The sequence below is a fragment of the Megalobrama amblycephala genome, linkage group LG8, assembly GCF_018812025.1.
Source record: "Megalobrama amblycephala isolate DHTTF-2021 linkage group LG8, ASM1881202v1, whole genome shotgun sequence".
Taxonomy (NCBI): Eukaryota; Metazoa; Chordata; class Actinopteri; order Cypriniformes; family Xenocyprididae; genus Megalobrama; species Megalobrama amblycephala.
The window spans coordinates 10,612,885-10,631,751 of record NC_063051.1 but is presented as its reverse complement, the minus strand read 5'-3'; the positions used below and the strand labels follow the sequence as shown (position 1 = coordinate 10,631,751).

General features: G+C 37.4%; 1 protein-coding gene across 1 annotated transcript; it reads left to right on the top strand.

Annotated features, from left to right (window-relative positions):
* Window positions 1–738: 738 nt before the first annotated feature.
* stk35l (serine/threonine kinase 35, like) lies at window positions 739–11,601 on the top strand. The gene is made up of 3 exons (XM_048199204.1): window positions 739–1,419; window positions 5,706–6,464; window positions 9,233–11,601. Exons 1-2 carry the CDS (start codon window positions 966–968, stop codon window positions 6,431–6,433), a joined length of 1,182 nt encoding a protein of 393 aa, XP_048055161.1. The 5' UTR covers window positions 739–965; the 3' UTR covers window positions 6,434–6,464; window positions 9,233–11,601.
* The last annotated feature ends 7,266 nt before the right edge of the window (window positions 11,602–18,867 follow it).

Sequence of the window (18,867 nt, the reverse complement as noted above, 5' to 3'; positions counted from 1 at the left end):
AATCAGACGAGACAGAATAGCAGGATGAAAAACTAAAATGTGACAATATTTCAATTATGTTCCACTGATGGAAGCCTCAGATACCCCAGATGCTCTCCATCGTGTCTGACCACGTGTGTGCGCTGAGCTATAGAAAGCACATGCACGCTCATGCTAGTGGGACTAAACCATTCTAGTCCACAACACGGGTGACAACAGTCCACGTATGTATATGTATTTATAGATTTCCCACAGGGAATTAGCCTGATCCTTGTTGAAATTACATGAACATTTTTTGAAGGGTGAAATGGCTGCTATCAATGTATTAATGCTGAAAGTAGCCCATATATTTCAGAACGTGTATTGGTCAATCAGATGAGTAATTAATTTCTAAATTTATCAAATTGGAGTAACCTAACTTCTTGATATTCATGACTCTATATATATATATTTAAAACCATTTTCTATAAATAAATAAATAAATAAATGCATGAATGACACTTTTAAAAAATGCTTGAAAACTTTTTTATTTTATGTAGCCTAGCCTGTGTAAATGGTATAAACAATCATACAATTTCAAAAGCATTATATTTATATAAATACAAAGAAAGAATACAATGTTGTTTTTATTTAAAAGGCATGATTACGCAAGAGGTTTCATGTCTCATATTTTGGTTCACCTCAACATTTTAACACCACTGATTTAACGTAACTTAAAGCCAAAAGAGGCGTTTACATAGTACGTGTGTCCTCATAGGTCAGGAATCACCCCCCTGTACTGGAAAGTGGGATGATCCAGTCAACTTCATTCAAGGTTCATTCAGTTCAGGCTAGAAGCTTGACTGTGATTGAATCACAATACACTACTGTATGAAATAAAATGCCAGTGTCAACGAATATTTAAGAGCTGCTAAACGTCCGTAAGATCTAGAAATATGAACGCGGAAGATATTTCCAAACGCACGCACAAAACGTGAGGAGGCGTGATGGATGCAAAGGACAGAGAGCGGCAACGGACACGGAACGCTTGCAAAAGAACCGAAAGCGCCAGCGTCCTGCGCTCGCTCAGCGTAGACGATAATGAGACAATGGGAGACGAGTTGGACCTGGGTAAACATGGTAGTCTTGAACGGCGGCTTTTTGCACCGCGGTACAGCTTGCTTCGTGAAGTTGGCAGGGGCAGTTATGGCGTTGTGTACGAAGCAGTTGCCCGTAAATCAGGTGCGAGAGTGGCGGTGAAGAAGCTGCGCTGTGACGCGCCTGAGAATGTGGAGTTGGCGCTGGCGGAGTTTTGGGCTTTGACCAGTCTGGAGAAACGCCATGAGAATGTGGTGCAGCTGGAGGAGTGTGTGCTCCAGAGGAACGGGCTGGCCCAGAAAATGAGCCATGGCAATAAGCGTTCAAAGCAGTATTTGAGGTTGGTGGAGACCTCTTTGAAAGGTAAGATGTTTTTATTCAAGCACTGGCGTTTTTCCAGAAGTTGTTCCAGAAGGTCAGCGGTGGAAGAATGGCTTGTCACGAGCTAACAGTAGCTTTTGTTTGTGACAGTTCACTTATTTGGTTAGCAATGACGTATTGGCCATTCAAATTCTGAATAATGTCAATTTTGAGTCGTTTTTCATTGTAATCTGAAACAAAACTGGTTAGAATCCATTGTTTGACAATGAGTCATATGACGTTCCACCGATGATGACACCGGACGTTTATAATGCGCATGTCTGTGTTCTACATTAAGATTGTTTACATTTTATGTAAGAATGTGGCAAATATCGGTCAAATTTGCCCTCCCCCACCCTCCTCTTGGTTATGAAACTCTGAGGTTGGAGGTGGGGGAGGTGCTGGCGTTGGGGTCAAACCTTCACTACACTCTCTGTTCCAGGTTAGAACAATGGAGTTTGGTTCCTTGCATGACAACTGTGTAAATTATCTTACAAATGAAAAAGATACAGTGGTGTTTTAGAACAGATAATCAAGGCCAATTTGAACTCATTAATCTTAATGTGTTGGGCTGTCTTCTTTGTGTGGCTGCTTTCACATGTAGATCTTCTGAATCATCATGTAGGTGTTTGCACTGTACCTACATAGTGTTTCCAGAGGCATATTTGCTTGGAAGTTGTTGATCTAGTCTATATTTAGTGTACGTGGAAGTAAAAGTAGGAAGAAATGTTTAACTGTGCTATATGGGCAATATACTATGAATAAATGCAAAACAAGTGCTTTAAAAGTGTAGTCTCTGATGGGAAAACAAGACATTTGGCATGGAATAAGACTTAGTTTAAAGGGTTAGTTCACCCAAAAATTAAAATAATGTCTATTATTACGCTTCCTCATGCCGTTCCATACCCGTAAGACCTTCGTTCATCTTCGGAACACAAATTAAGAATTTTTTGATGAAATCTGATGGCTTAGTAAGGCCTGCATAGCCAGCAATGACATTTCCTCCATTAAGCTTCAGAGCGTTATGAATCTTTTGTGTCGAATCATGATTCAGATCACGTGTCAAACCGCCAAACTGCTGAAATCACTTGACTTTGGTGCTCCGAACTGCTGATTCAACACAAAAGATTCAAAGCTTCATGAAGCAGTGTTCTGAAATCGGCCATCATTTCAAGTTGTTCTTTTGTTTTTTGGCGCACCATAAATATTCTCGTCACTTTATAATATTAATATTGAACCACTGTACTCACATGAACTGATTTAAGTATGTTTTTAGTACATTAATAGATCTTGAAAGAGAAAGTGTCATTGCTGGCCATGCAGGCCTCACTGAGCCATCGGATTTAATCAAAAATATCTTAATTTGCGTTCCGAAAATTAACGAAGGTCTTACGGGTGTGGAACGGCATGAGGGTGAGTAATAAATGACGTGATTTTCATTTTTGGGTGAACTAACCCTTTAAGCAATTGTCTTATCTTGAGTATTGTTTTTATGTGAATAAACTTGAAAACCAGTGGTTCCCAACCCTGGGCCTTGGGGTAACCCCAATAGTACACATTTTGAATATCTTTCTAATCTGACACAGACATAATCATTTCAGGTCTTAAAGTCTACTAATGAGCTGAAGAGTTGAATCAGGTGTGTCTGATTAGGGAGACATACATAATTTTGCAGAGTTGGGGTACTCCTGGACCAGGGCTGGGAACCACTGCTTTTTAAGCCAGGCCAAATTTTAGCTTTGTAGTATGTCATTTGTCGCAGTGGTGAATTGAATGTCAGTGGTATGACCCTTTTCCGTAAATCTTCAGTATTTTATCTTATCGAAAATAACGGTGACGTTTTCACGCAGTGAAAGTGTTTTATTTCAACAGTAGTGACCACGCAATGACTTTACAGCTTTAACAGTGGCTTGGGCGGTTTGACTCGCGACTATTGGTGTCTCTTGAAACTGAGAGAGCTGTCATCTGCTCGTGTGAATAGCAGTGGCCGTCCTGAGGAGAGCTCAAACGCGGACTGCTCAAAAATGTCATGCACAACGTCTCCATTACTTTGCACATGTAGTAATTTAATGATTATATATTTTAAGGCACTGAATTGCTATCAAATCGCGATTAATTCGATTCTTAGCATTTTAAATTGATTATTGATCAAAATCAATGATTCAAAAATACATTTCAAGATCAATGCATATACATTGTCAAGATTTGCAATCGATGCATCGAGAAAACAAGTGAATCGTTACACCCCTGCTACGAACCAATTGCCCTAATTGTTTTTTTCCCCTCACTGCGCCTGCGGGAAAACAGAAATTAAACCATGGCATCACAAAATGGCTATATAATATATAATTAATATATAATTTATTTTTTTCACTATGCTATCAAACTAGCTGCAATTTAGCTTTTTTTTTTTTTTTTGACTTTTCAGCACACAGAATTGCACACATGACCAAAGCAGTGCACGTTTCTCTTGAGGAAGCATGTTTATTCTTCTTCTGAAATAGCCACACAGTTGAATTTAGGCTTGTATTCACATATAAACATTGATCAGCAAACAAAAACAGAAGCTCATAAACAGAAGCGAGAACGTGCTGCGTAAGTGTAACACACGAGAATAATGCTTGAGTTTCCGTTTACCTTAACTGATGTGAGCTGATAAATATTTATGTGAATATAAGCCTAAATCCAATCTGTTTATAATATAATGCAATTGAGTCTCTTCAGAAAATATGGACTAAACCGCTCAATTCATATGGATTAGTTTTACGGTTTCTTAATAAACTTTTTGAAGTGCCAAAGTGTCATTTGTGTTGCTATCTATGGAGGGACAGAAAGCTCTCAGATTTCATTAAAAAGATCTTCATTTGTGTTCTAAAGATGAACAAAAGTCTTATGAGTTTGGAATGACATAAGGGTGGGTAAATAATGACAGAATTTTCATTTTTGAGTGAACTATCCGTTTTAGCAAAAACATTGCTGAAATCGCACAGTGTATGCCCGGCTTTAGTTTCATGGTGTTATGATGATAGCACCCTTACCATTGAAAAATACCTGAGATTCACAAATATGTTTTATTTATATTTAAAGCAGCATGTGCAGATTCAGATAATGCTTGCTCAACAGAACCAGGGTAAGGGATAAAAATAAAACCCATGAAAGCAGAGGACCACTTCGGCACTTTGGTTTGTATCAGGAAATACAATTCAGTCATTGTTGTTCATATGGGAGCTAGTCCAGTCCTGTGAGAAGAAACTTAAATAGCTTCAAACTGGTTCCACAGCAATTCAGCCTCTGAAACTGATGACAAAGCAATTCTTCCATTAACTCTTTCCATTGCATTAACTCCTCCTTTTGTGTGGTACTCTCATTCTCTCACATATTAAAATGTTTACTTTAATGTTATGTGCAAGGTTTTCCCACCCTTTTTTTTTTTTTCTCTATGTTGATGTTTTTTTTTCATTTCCTAAAGCAGAAGGTTGGGACGTGACATAAACTTTTTTAAAAAGCCATAAATTTTACCTCAAAGTCCCTTTAAGGCAAATCGGTTCACTTGACGGCCTTGTTCATGATGCCCCGGGCAGTTATTTTGAGGCATGCATCTACAGCTTGCGTCTACTTGAATGGGGAAAGACTAAAACCTATGTAATAGTTACTTTTCCATTACATATTTCAAATCAGCAATTTGACAACAATGGTGTCATAAATTGTGCTAATGTGCATTTGTAGAGTAAACAAAGAAGATGATTGGCTCTTTTAACTGCACAGCTAGATGTAAAAGACTATTGGTGCTTTTAACTGTAACAGCTGCCATATTGAGCATTACAATTTCTTTTTGAGCGAACCTTCTCTGTCTTAAACACTATCTGGTTTACATTTTAATACCTGCTATTAGTCAGAGTCATGTGATTATTAGGGAAAGGAACATTCTCATTTTATAGAGCGTTTCATCAATATTTTTTGGTCTGTGTTCCCAGAATTTTAAATGCAACTTGTAGGAGTGCACTAACATATCGATGACATCAAAACCAATAATCATGCACTAAAAGTCACAGAAAGTCAATAACCAGTGATTTTTAGTTTAAACCTTTTGATGTTGAAATTGAAGTAGGCTAATTTCATATTTTGGTTAGTAATCACTGTTGAGTAGGTTCTGCAAAAGTGGCATAATCGCCAATGAAATGATGATCGTTGTTGAATTCCCCTTTGTTTTATGAACATAATGTGAACACCTCTGAAAAATTCTAATCCAAGTATATTAATCTCTACATCTGTTTTTTGTGTAATTTCAGGTGAGCGTGTATTGTCATGCCCTGATGAGCCCTGCTACCTTTGGTTTGTAATGGAGTTCTGCGAAGGAGGAGATCTGAATCAGTTCATCCTGTCTCGTCAGCCCGATCCCTGCACCAACGCCAGCTTCATGATGCAGCTGAGCAGCGCTGTGGCATTCCTCCATCAAAATAACATTGTTCATAGAGACCTTAAACCAGATAATATCCTCATTTCACAGCGTTCTGGTGCACCCGTGTTGAAAGTGGCTGATTTTGGACTGAGCAAAGTTTGTGCTGGTCTTGGTGCCGGAGTACGGGAATCAGACGAGGGTCGGGACAAAAACAAGAACGGTGTTGTTAACATCAACAAGTTCTGGCTCTCGTCGGCATGCGGCTCGGATTTTTACATGGCACCGGAGGTGTGGGAAGGACATTACACAGCCAAAGCAGACATTTTTGCTCTGGGCATTATCATCTGGGCCATGATCGAAAGAATCACTTTCATTGACGCTGAATCGAAGAGGGAACTGCTTGGGACGTATGTGCGGCAGGGTTCTGACATTGTCCCGGTTGGGGAGGCGCTTCTGGAGAACCCAAAGATGGTGCTGAGTATTCCCCAGCGCAGGCGCTCGCACATGTCCGAGGCACTCCGGAAACTTTTGCAGGACATGCTGGCTGTCAATCCTCAGGACCGACCAGACGCACTAGAGCTGCACAGCAGAATGGGAAAGGTCACGTGTGCAGCGTAAACTCTGACCTTTGACCTGAATGCACACACAGGTATGCTTTTGCCAGTGAAGTTTCCATAAATGTACAGATGTGGTTGTTTTTGGCTTTTATGTTTTTGTCGGAAGATTCTTGTTTCCAGAGGCAGTAATAGCAGCTGATAACAATAATTGGTGCAGAAATGTTGTGTATTAAAGCAAACTTGACAGCCAGTAGAAAATTTGCATCTTTGTTCTATTGTATTTACTTGTCCTACTTTATGTGATAAGTTTCTTTGTTCTTACTCTATTGCTAACTGTTTACATTTTACTTAGGCCTATATTAGTTAGGCTAATATTATTTTTTTGTGATGCTGAAATTGGTATCGAGAATTGTGAAATTTCAGTGGTATCCTGTGGAGATATATTGGTCATGTTGTCTACCCCTTTAGTTTTTTAACCCCTTAAAAGCATTATTTCTTGAGCACTTTGCAATTAAAGAGTGAATTTTGGAGTGATCTGATGTTTGTGCACATGTAATGACTTTAAGTGAATTTTGAATTTGTTTTTAACAAAGCAGTCTTAGTTTATAACATCTGTCACGGTATTTATTGGTGATGAGTAAAAATGATTGCTGGCTGGTTATCAGACAGGATTTTTACTTCTTTACTTCCACACAGTTGTCCCAGGGGTGGGATTATTTTAATGAGGGCCCGGGGAGTGGATTGGAAAAACATATGATGGGAGATTTAAGGTTTTGAATCTAAGTGAAACCATTCACACGTCTTCATCATAAGTAATACTTTTTGTCAAAAGTACCGACCGCGATACCAAGTTGGTACTGAAATTTTAAAAAGCTTTTGAGCGCTGTTGAGTGTATTCGTAAACACCTGATTGGCTCATCAGATAGGTTTGATTGCTACAATGATCAGCGCTTCAAAAACATGTTGTAAATAAACATCAATGATGCTCTTCACCGAGCACTTACACAGATACACACGGGAGCGTTTGAAAGCAGGACGGTCCACTGATAGATGCCTGCTTTCAAATGCAAATGTTTCTGTGTGCTTTTAAACGCACCCATACGTTGATCATTGTAGCCAATCACAGACATATCTGATAAGCACGTGAACACAAAGGCCAATCATAGGTGTTTATGAATCCGCGCAACAGTGTTCAAAGCATCATATTTTAATTTCAGTACCGACTAGATATTGTGGTCGGTACTTTTGACAACACTAGTTGATTGTATTATCAATTCTGGATAGCATCTTCATTGTCTTTCTACCAGCAAATTCCCACAGCATTGAGGGTTAAAATGTCATTTGTTGCTGTTCTTTTTAATTATTACTAGTGTTGTGTGTTTTGACTGGACTCTATCATGATGTGATTCTTTCTCAGACTTTCAGAGAGCTCTTGTTTGCTTGCTATAAGAGCCTCTTGTTTTTAAAAAGTGTATGCTGAGATAGCTGTTATACAACCACACCCATTCACCACCACCCCTCCTCTAACACTCCCCATCCCTTCTTCTCTCTCTCTCTCTCTCTCTCTCTCTTTCCAAACCCTTTGCCCCGGGGGACAATGCTCATCAGGCAGACCAGGTGACTAGGGGTTGTTCCTAGTCTTAAAATGGAAAGATTTTTGTTTTGACATGCCACACACAACTGAAAGTTCCTTGAAGAGACCAGAATTTAGACTAAATGTAGCACTGCATTAGGGATGCACAATATATAGTATTTGATTTAAATATCAACATTTTAGTGCTTAGAAACTATAGCATTAATATAATTAAGTGTATTGATATTGACCACAATTTTATTATCTGCACATCATTAATTGTCATAGTCAAAACATAGTGAGATGTTTTGTTTTAAAGTTAAATTGGTTCAACATTTTTAAAATTATGTAATTTATGGGTTGAATATCAGTCACTAAAATATTTAATGAATATGAAAGGCAGAGGGCTCGTGAGTTCCCCAGCCATTATGAGGACATTACAGCTGTCTGCCTCTCCAGTCGTCTTTTGTTCACCATCCCCCCTCCTCATCCTACCGTCGCTACATTCAGAGCGGAATAGAATACTGCATGGAGCCTTTTGGATAATTTGCTCTCAGACAGTGGTGTCTATGTGTGGGACGTGAGAAAGGGTGGGTTTGCACCCGAAACAGCGTGTGTTTTGTAGTTGGAGTGACTGCAGTGGTGCTTTAATAGCCACTCCTGACTCAGCACATAGTTTGAGCCGCAGGATATGAGGGGTGAAGTCTTTATATTGTATGCTGCTGAGATCAAGCTGCACTGATGCTGACTAATGACAGATAGCCTGCAAAGATTTTTTCTGGTTGTGTTGTGTTTGAATGCTTGTAAATCTGGTTACTCAACAAGCAATCTGAGATTCAGACCCATTTGAGGCATTATGTAACACCACCAGCCATCATGACATCACCATTGATTTTTAGCCCGTCAGTCAAAAGATAGAAATACACGGCGCCTCTTTTATTTTTCTCTTTCTTCTTTTTCACTTTTTGTGAAAAGTGGAAATATCAGGAAATCTTTTTTGAGTGTGTTTGTGAATTTTTATTTTATTTGTACATTGTTAAAGACTGGCTGTAAAAAAAAAAAAATAGATTTCTCTTTTTCTTTTTTCTTTTTTTTTTAGAAATCCTTACCTACTGGTAATCTAATCATGAATGACTGTAAAAACCATGAAAATTAATTGGTCAAAAAGTGTCTTATGTTTTATATTTTATATTGCATTTTTTGGCTTTTTATGTTCTTAGTAAAAGTCTTTATTATCAAATGTTTTAAGTACCAATTCTAATGACGTGTATTTTTCATTCTTTTTAGGTTTTCCCTTTCCACAGCAGACTAGAAGGGGCCACGTCGCTTGGAAAACTGTGAATCTACCATTGCTGATTTAATGTGAAGAGTACAAAGTACTCAACTTGAACATCAATACAAATAGTTTTTCAACTGACCTTTCACTTTTTTTGTTTACAGTAGTGATTTAACCAAATCATTCAGCAAGCCTAGAAGTGTTCAGCCTAACTCAATCATCAGTTACATCACTAAGAGTGAAGTAAAGCTAAAAACAATGTTGTGATACAGTGAGTACAATCGAGCTAAAACAAGCAACCTATTTATTAGTCTTACTGAGGGACTAGGACTCTAAAATTCTGTTCATGGAGCTTCCCTAGTTGCTCATCCACTCAAAACAATCTGTTGCCATTTTAAAAAAATAGACAACAAAAGTATTTCAATTATTTAATTTTTCAGTTAAGTTTTATGAGCAGTAAAGCCTTCAGTTTTAGTACACAAACAGTTCACAGATATTAGGTGTCAGTGATTTGTTTATTTGATTTGATGTATTTGCAGTACATAGATACTTGACTACATTTTGAGCCCAAGCACATGTCACTAACCAAGTCTCATAGTCTTACTCTTTTGTCCAATCAGTTGGTCTTTGAGTTAAAAATGAAACCACAGGACTTGATATTATTTTATTTTTTTTTGCTCTGTCATACCACAATATGTGAAATTATGATAATTAAAGACTAACTCATTTTAATTTGCTATTGAAATGCTCATCTTAAGCCTAAACCCAGTATTGAGATTCTTCCTTGAATGGAGATTGATTCTGGTGCCTTGAAGTCTAGTGATATTGAGATTTCTTTTAGGTTTTTGTTTCGTTTTACAGCTTTATCTTTTAAACATGCAGTACATTCTCCAAGATTTTAATATTTAAACAATTTACATATTAGACAATTTACGTTTAACCATTTAGGTGCCAGTTTTGCATTGTTTGAGATTATTTCTTGCCCAAAAAGTTTGTTTAATTTTGGTGCCCATTTACAATGCCAATGTCATCTATGGAAAACAGTGTGAACATCCCTTCTCCACAGACACACACACACACATACACTTATACAGTTTAACAGTTTTGTTGTTTTTGGACTTGAAAGATTAGGTTATGGATAGATTATGATTAATAGGAGTTTAAAAGAAATGTAATTTCTCAGCATTTTTACAAATGCATTTCCAATTTAAAACAGTGATATTCCATTTTTGTTAGCTGATTATTTGGAATTGTTTTCAAAAACAGGATGTTAGCTCCATAGTAGTACTATCGGTCTCTTTCATCTGTATCTTAAATGCTTCATAGAGAACAATTTGGTGTGTCTGTGTGTGTTTGACTGTTTCCAAGTGTGATTTTTGCCTGACAGTTTGTGTGTGCTAGTTCTACCTCAGCACTCTTGTGTTTTAGTAACTAATTCACTAAATAAACTAGCAGTGCTTTCTGTTTTTTGGAGAGACTCGTAGTTAACATTTTTCAGATGGTTTATTTATTTTTTTTAATAATAAATCTATAGTGTCAAGGTTTTAGTAACTTTATTCCCTTTTCTTTTTTTGACTGCTTATTGCTGTCTGCTGTAGAAGAAACTTGAGGCTTGTGAGATCAAGATTGAATCACCCTCAGGTTTAAGGTATTTTGAGTTGTAATATTATGGGCTGTATGGTTCTTCAGTTGGGAACAAAAAGTGTTCTGTTACTTTTTATATTTCCGATTAAGTTTTCATTCTGTCAGGAAATGCTTTTTGTTTTTAATGGGAGCATTGTTTCAGTTTCTTTTAAATCCACATTTATTTTCCCGAATGGCATTTTAAATGATTGTATGCTCTATGAGGGTCAGTTAATCCTGGAGAGAGTTGGTAAATGTTTTTGCATTTGCTTTATTGTTCTCAGTTACTCTTCTTTTCAGTTTGAATGTTTTAGAGGGCAGAAACACAGAGAATTTTGTCATAGCAGTCAGACGAATTACAGTATTAGACTGCACTTGCACTGAGGAGAGTGAACCGAGCATAATAGAAGCTCACTTCCTATTGTATCATCTCTTTTACTCAAATTATGTTTTTCTTTGTATTCCTTGTGGTCCAACTTTGACTGTACAACGCACTCGTCTATGCAACCTTTCCTTCTCTGACACTGTGTGATGCTGCTCTGCTAAACTAGCCTCTTCAGACCTTGACATTTTTTTTTTTTTTGCTCTTTTGTGCTCATTTTATGACCTTTTTGTGGAGCACTTTGTGCTTTTTGTGTGAAAGTTGGACTTTCCTTTTATGTAAAGCACACTAGAGCACACTTGGAAGCTTCACTCTTTTGGGTGTCATCTCTTATTGTTTTGATGTTTTCGATCAATAAACCATGTAAAAGCATAACTTTCTTGTGGTTTTTAATGTTTGTTACTCTTTAAGATGACAATTTACAGAATTCTATGTCTAGTGTTTCTAAGATATTTTCTATTGAACAAGTTGTTTTAAAGGTGTAGTGTTGCAATTGCAAAAAAACGCCATTCTGTCTGCCATTGTTAGGACACACGGGTATAAATTACACTGAATAAATTAAAGTTTATTTGTTGTTTGAAACATAATACTAGATGTTGGACAATATACACTGATGAGCCAAAACATTATGACCAGTCACAGGTGAAGCAAATATTGTTGATCATCTCCTAACAAATATTAGAGATGGTCCTCACTGCAGAGCACGAGGTCCAGGGGGCAAGGTTGGATCCAGATCCAACTCCTCCCACTTTACATATCCCTAAACCTACCCATCTCCACCCCCTGGATCTGGATCCAACTCCTCCCACTTTACATATCCCTTAACCTACCCGTCTCCGCTCCCTGGATCTCGTGTGTTCTGCAGTGAGGGGCTACTGAAATATTAAGTCTGGATAGATTAGATGAAAGCAAACACTCAGTTCTCATAATCAACATGTTGGATGCAGGAGAAATGGGCAGGAATGAAGATCTGGGGTGCGTTTCCCAAAGCCAACTATGGTTGCAAGTTCTGTCGTTACCAACACAATTCAATGGAACTTGCCTACCATAGTTGGCTAACGATGCTTTTGGGAAACGTACCCCTGAGCGACTTTGACGAGCCAAATTGTTATGGCAAGGCAACTAGGTTAGAGTATCTCTGAAACGGCAATGCTTTTGGCTTGCTCCCGGTCAGCAATGCTGAGAATTTACCAACAGTGGTCTGATGAAGGGCTCGTCTTATCCTGTCTGCTCCAAGCCAGCAGAAGGTCTATTGTGGCACTAAATTTTAATGATGTTTTGGGTGGAATGTGTCACAACACAGTACATCACACTCTGCTGTGTAGCTGCAGTGCCTTTGATGACTTCAGTCAAAAGCACCTACAATGGGCAATCTTACATCGGAACTGAACCTTGGATCAGTGGAAGAAGTTCGCCTGGTCCAGTGAATCATGTTTTTCTTTTACATCACGTGAATGGCTGTGTACATGTGTACCTGGGGAAGTGATGGCACAGGATGCTCTGTGGGATGACATCAAGCCGGTGGAAGTGATGCTCTGGGCAATGTTCTGGGTCCGGCCATTCATGTGGATGTAAATTTGACACGTGCCACCTACCTAAACATTGTTGCAGACCAAGTACACTCCTTCATGACAATGGTGTTCCCTGGTGGAAGGGACCTCTTTCAGCAGGATAATGCACCCTGCCACACTGCACCCATTGTTCAGTAATGGTTTGAGGAATATGATGAAGAGTTCAATGTGTTGCACTGGCCTCAAAATTCCTCAGATCTCAATCCAGTTGAGCATCTGTGGGATCAACAAGTTAAATCCATGGAGGCTCAGTCGCAACCTACAGGATATGAATGATCTGCTGCTAACATCTTGGTGCCAGATACCACAGGACATCTTCAGGGGTCTTGTAGAGTACATGCCTCGGTGGGTCGGCGCTGCATTGGCAGCACAGGGAGGACCAACAGCATATTAAGCAGGTGGTCATAATGTTTTGGCTAATCGGTATATGTGTTTGTTTAAGCCCTGACATAACTTTCAGTCCTGACAGACAAAACATAAATCCTAATGTAATCCTGTAGTCTAAAGTCGTGGTGATGTGACCAGACTTCAGTTTGATTACCACAGTCCGGCTACTAAACACTTGTTTGATTTTTGTCGCCTGATACCACAAACAGCTACATTATACTAATCAGTTCAGACAAGATAAATCCTCTCTTAAAACACAGCGATCACCCTCCATAGACTGCTGTTATCCATTGTATTAGGCAGTCATGCGTGAGAGGACATTTTGTTCCCGTGCACCAACACCCAAACACCTGCCTGGGTTTATAGACTGACAATATCTGTTCTGCCTATTTTGGGCCTAACATTCTCAATTCTCACAATTAAATCCATTACCATGGTCATGAAAAATGCTAAGTATACTGGCTGCAGCAAAGGGGGAAAACATGTCTAATTGCTGCATAAGCTTGGAATAATGACAGACATTAAGAGTCTTGAAGAGCATAAGGAGACATGGGGGATGGGAATGTGCAGTCTATGCTCATGGTATGTACTGGGGGAGGGTCTTCTGTTTGTGTGTTAGTAGGATAGAATTGTGTGATGGGCGAGTCTTTGTACTCACTGACCCTGAGGATGGAGGGAAAACAGATTTATAAGGTCATTACATAACCGCATATGTGTGTGTCTTATAGTGAAATTTAATAAATGTGATAATATTTTGTCATTTATACTGAATGTCTATATGAATGTCATATTAAATAGGAGTGTTGTATGGCACATTAATTTAAGAATAAAATAATAATATTTTATTTTCTTTTACCATCTTTATTATATTTAATTGATTCCAATAATGGTATAGATGTGGTGGTAGTGTCCATAACCAATGCACTAATCTGTACGTATAATCATGTTGTTTTGCTTGTATCATGCTTCATTGATTAAGTTTGGAAAAATTATGATTTTTAATGCATTTATTTGAACAAAAATACAGTAAAAACAGTAATGTTGTGAAATATTATTACAATTCAAAAGAACTGTTTTCTATTTTAAAATGTAATTTATTATTGTGATGGCAAAGCTACATTTTCAGCTGTTTTTATAGTGTTACATGATCCTTCAGAAATCATTCTAATATGCTGATTTTCTGCTCAGTTATTAATGATGGTTCTTATTATCAATGTTGAAAAGAGTTTTTGAAAGATCCAAAACTTTTATTGAAATAGAAATCTTTTGTAACATTATCAGTTTTACTGTGTTTTTACTGTATTGTTCATCAAATAAATGCAGCTGGTGAGCATAAGAGACTTCTTTTAAAAAACACTTAAAAATCTTAATTATTCAGTAGTGTAAATGGCTCATGTCCATCTGCAAATGACAGTTAAGTGACTAAACAGGTGCAGAATTTTCAGGACAGCCTACATTTGTCTCATGTAATATATGGATAATGCCTGTTTGTTTGTTTGTTTGTTTGTTTGTTTGTCATTAAACCATCAAACTTCCTAATATACTAGTCTATATTTTTTACAGAATACAATTTGTTGAATAATTTAGTTATATTTATGTACATCTACAAACCCATTTCCAAAAAAGTTGGGACACTGTACAAATTGTGAACAAAAACAGAATGCAATGATGGGGAAGTTTTAAATTTCAATATTTTATTCAGAATACAACATAGATGAACTGAGTTTAATGTTTAAACTGAGAAAATGTATCATTTTAAGGGAAAAATAAGTTGATTTTAAATTTCATGGCATCAACACATCTCAAAAAAGTTGGGACAAGGCCATGTTTACCACTGTGTGGCATCCCCTCTTTTTATAACAGTCTGCAAACGTCTGGGGACTGAGGAGACAAGTTGCTCAAACTTAGGAATAGGAATGTTGTCCCATTCTTGTCTAATACAGGCTTCTAGTTGCTTAACTGTCTTCTTTGTCGCATCTTCCTCTTTATGATGTGCCAAATGTTTTCTATGGGTGAAAGATCTGGACTGCAGGCTGGCCATTTCAGTACCCGGATCCTTCTTCTACGCAGCCATGATGTTGTAATTGATGCAGTATGTGGTCTGGCATTGTCATGTTGGAAAATGCAAGGTCTTCCCTGAAAGAGACGACGTCTGGATGGGAGCATATGTTGTTCTAGAACTTGGATATACCTTTCAGCATTGATGGTGCCTTTCCAGATGTGTAAGCTGCCCATGCCACACGCACTCAAGAAACCCCATACCATCAGAGGTGCAGGCTTCTGAACTGAGCACTGATAACAACTTGGGTTGTCCTTGTCTTCTTTAGTTCGGATGACATGGCGTCCCAGTTTTCCAAAAAGAACTTCAAATTTTGATTCGTCTGACCACAGAACAGTTTTCCACTTTGCCACAGTCCATTTTAAATGAGCCTTGGCCCAGAGAAAACGCCTGCGCTTCTGGATCATGTTTAGATATGGCTTCTTTTTTGACCTATAGAGTTTTAGCCGGCAACGGCGAATGGCACGGTGGATTGTGTTCACCGACAATGTTTTCTGGAAGTATTCCTGAGCCCATGTTGTGATTTCCATTACAGTAGCATTCCTGTATATGATGCAGTGCCGTCTAAGAGCCCGAAGATCACGGGCATCCAGTATGGTTTTCCGGCCTTGACCCTTACGCACAGAGATTGTTCCAGATTCTCTGAATCTTTGGATGATATTATGCACTGTAGATAATGATAACTTCAAACTCTTTGCAATTTTTCTCTGAGAAACTCCTTTCTGATATTGCTCCACTATTTTTCGCCGCAGCATTGGGGGAATTGGTGATCCTCTGCCCATCTTGACTTCTGAGAGACACTGCCACTCTGAGAGGCTCTTTTTATACCCAATCATGTTGCCAATTGACCTAATAAGTTGCAAATTGGTCCTCCAGCTGTTCCTTATATGTACATTTAACTTTTCCGGCCTCTTATTGCTACCTGTCCCAACTTTTTTGGAATGTGTAGCTCTCATGAAATTCAAAATGAGCCAATATTTGGCATGACATTTCAAAATGTCTCACTTTCAACATTTGATATGTTATCTATATTCTATTGTGAATAAAATATAAGTTTATGAGATTTGTAAATTATTGCATTCCTTTTTTATTCACAAGTTGTACAGTGTCCCAACGTTTTTGGAATCGGGTTTATTGAACTCATTTACAAGTTGTTGAGGTTACAGAATATAACAAACCTAAAATGCATACCAAAACATCTCAGCAATTTTGAATGGTTAAACTGAGACTTGAGATAATATAATATATAATTATATAATATAATATCGATACATGTGCAGGCACATCATGTTCATAAGTCATTTCATGGAATAGGAGTTTTAATAGTTTTGATTTATTTAGTTTTTGTGGTCACACTGAGTATTTCTGGGAGCTTGCAGTAGAATGCGGCATCATGAATGATGCTTCACTGGATTTAGGTCACTCTAAATGGAGCATAAGTGCGTCAGAGTCAGTAAAAAGCTTACATCATTAACAATGGGATGGGTGACTTCCGAAGTGTAACCATCTGAATTATTATTGGTTGGTGAGTTTTGATTGACATGCAATCAGAGAACAAGATTCTAGTTTAGAATTATATAATTATTATTTGATGGAAAACTGCTTACATGTCCGCAAAAAGCAACAGCTAATTTATGATCAAAATAGATATGCAACACATTTCAATAAAAAGTGACACTATAAATGTGACTCTTGTCAGGCTGCTTACTAATTGAAGATGTCTAAATAACAACATAAACTATTCTCAAGTTAGAAGGGGATTTGATTGAAAACAAACTCTTTGATTTAAAGCCTCAGGCAGTGAATGATTTATGGTTGGCATTTATGAGAGCTTGAGCATCAAGGAAACATAAAAGGGTGGTAAAAGCAGCTGTGCCAAGTGAAATATCTGATACACTGTGCTGACTCATCATTCTCTCTGTCTCACATATTTAAAAGCTTCTACACAAAGAGACAGATCATCTAATTTGCACATGGAAACTGTTGATGATGTAATGTTGAATCGAATGTTAAATACAACCAAACATGCAGCCAGTGAATCGTTAAAGAGAGCACACAAAAGAGTAAAAATATGTTTTTACAGTAGGCTAAATGTTTGATTTTTGAATTAAATGATTTGCAGATCATGTAAATAAAAAAATCACATTGGTTTTACAGTAAATAAACATACAATTAAATTAAAGATAATCATCACTGCCACCTTGTGGTGATGTTGGAGCAGTAGGCTACTTAATGCTGTTTTTGTTTAAATTTGGTCAGGTAGTCTTGAAGGGGAACTTGTTTTGGTTAAGATTTTGAGGACATAAATTAAATAAACAGTGATGTGCACATTTATAATAAATAAGGCATATTCCATAAAAATGAAGAATTATTCATTTTGATGTCATGGTCACTTTAAGAACCCTAAGTAAATGTAGAGTATTTGAGAGCTGCTTTGTCACATTAAATGTAAGATAGCCGATAAACCCTGAGTAGTTTAAATAAAGGGCAGGGAGCTGACTATGCTAAAGGCTTATATAATTCTGCTTATGTAATTTAGACAAAAGCAGAATTCATCAGACTCTATTAATAGCTGCTGCCAAAGAAATAAATATTGATATGATTCAACTGGGATCTATGTTTAATATTGATTTGTTTGAGTCGTATTTATCTGCATGGCTATGATATTTTAACTGATTGATAAAAAAAATAACAATTAAATTCAAAGATTTTGTATAGCCTAATGCATAATGGAAGAATGAGAATACAGTATACTGTGACACCAAATGATTTACAATGCAAATGCATGTTTTCCACACCTTTGTCACCACAAATGTTGTATGCGGGTATCGTGTTCCAGCCGAGTTAAACAGAGAACAAAACAGTTCTTTGTTTTGCCTTCGAATGAAAGATAATATATCTACTTCTTGTAGAACAAATAGTTATAGGTGGATCTCATCTCAGCTTTGCCTTATTCTGTGCATACGGATTGAGTGGTAATGATTTACATTAGTCTAGTCAAGTCAAGTCAAGTCACCTTTATTTATATAGCGCTTTTTACAATGCAAATTGTGTCAAAGCAGCTTTACAGTGATAACTGGTATATAATTTTGGCGGTATAGCAGCTCTAAAAGAATAGTGTCAATTGTGTCAAGTGTCCCCAACTAAGCAAGCCAAAGGTGACAGCGGCAAGGAACCCAAACTCCAACAGGTGACATCAGGTGGCAAAAAGATGTTAAAAAAAATTCTGTTTAAATTTTTTGTTTAAAAAGTAGAGATTTACTGTTTGTGTTTGATTTATCACATAGCCAACAACAAAATGGACTTGAGAGAAAAAAAAAAAATACTAATAAAAACTTAGTGTCATCTAATATTAGGCTATACTTTTTAAAGATTTATAGTAGATTCTACACCAATTTTGAATGTTAGACCGAAAAAACTAAAATTCGAAATTGCAAACTACACACTACTATACTATTAAAGTAGTGTGAGTAGTATTAGTATGATATTTCGCGGCATTTTGAGCAGTCCACGCGCGTGCCGCGAACGCATTTTCTTTTTTTGTTTACAGAGTTCTTTCACTGAGACTATTTCAGCGATAGTCTGGCTGTTTTCCAAAAGTACCCACGTCAACTCATGATTAGT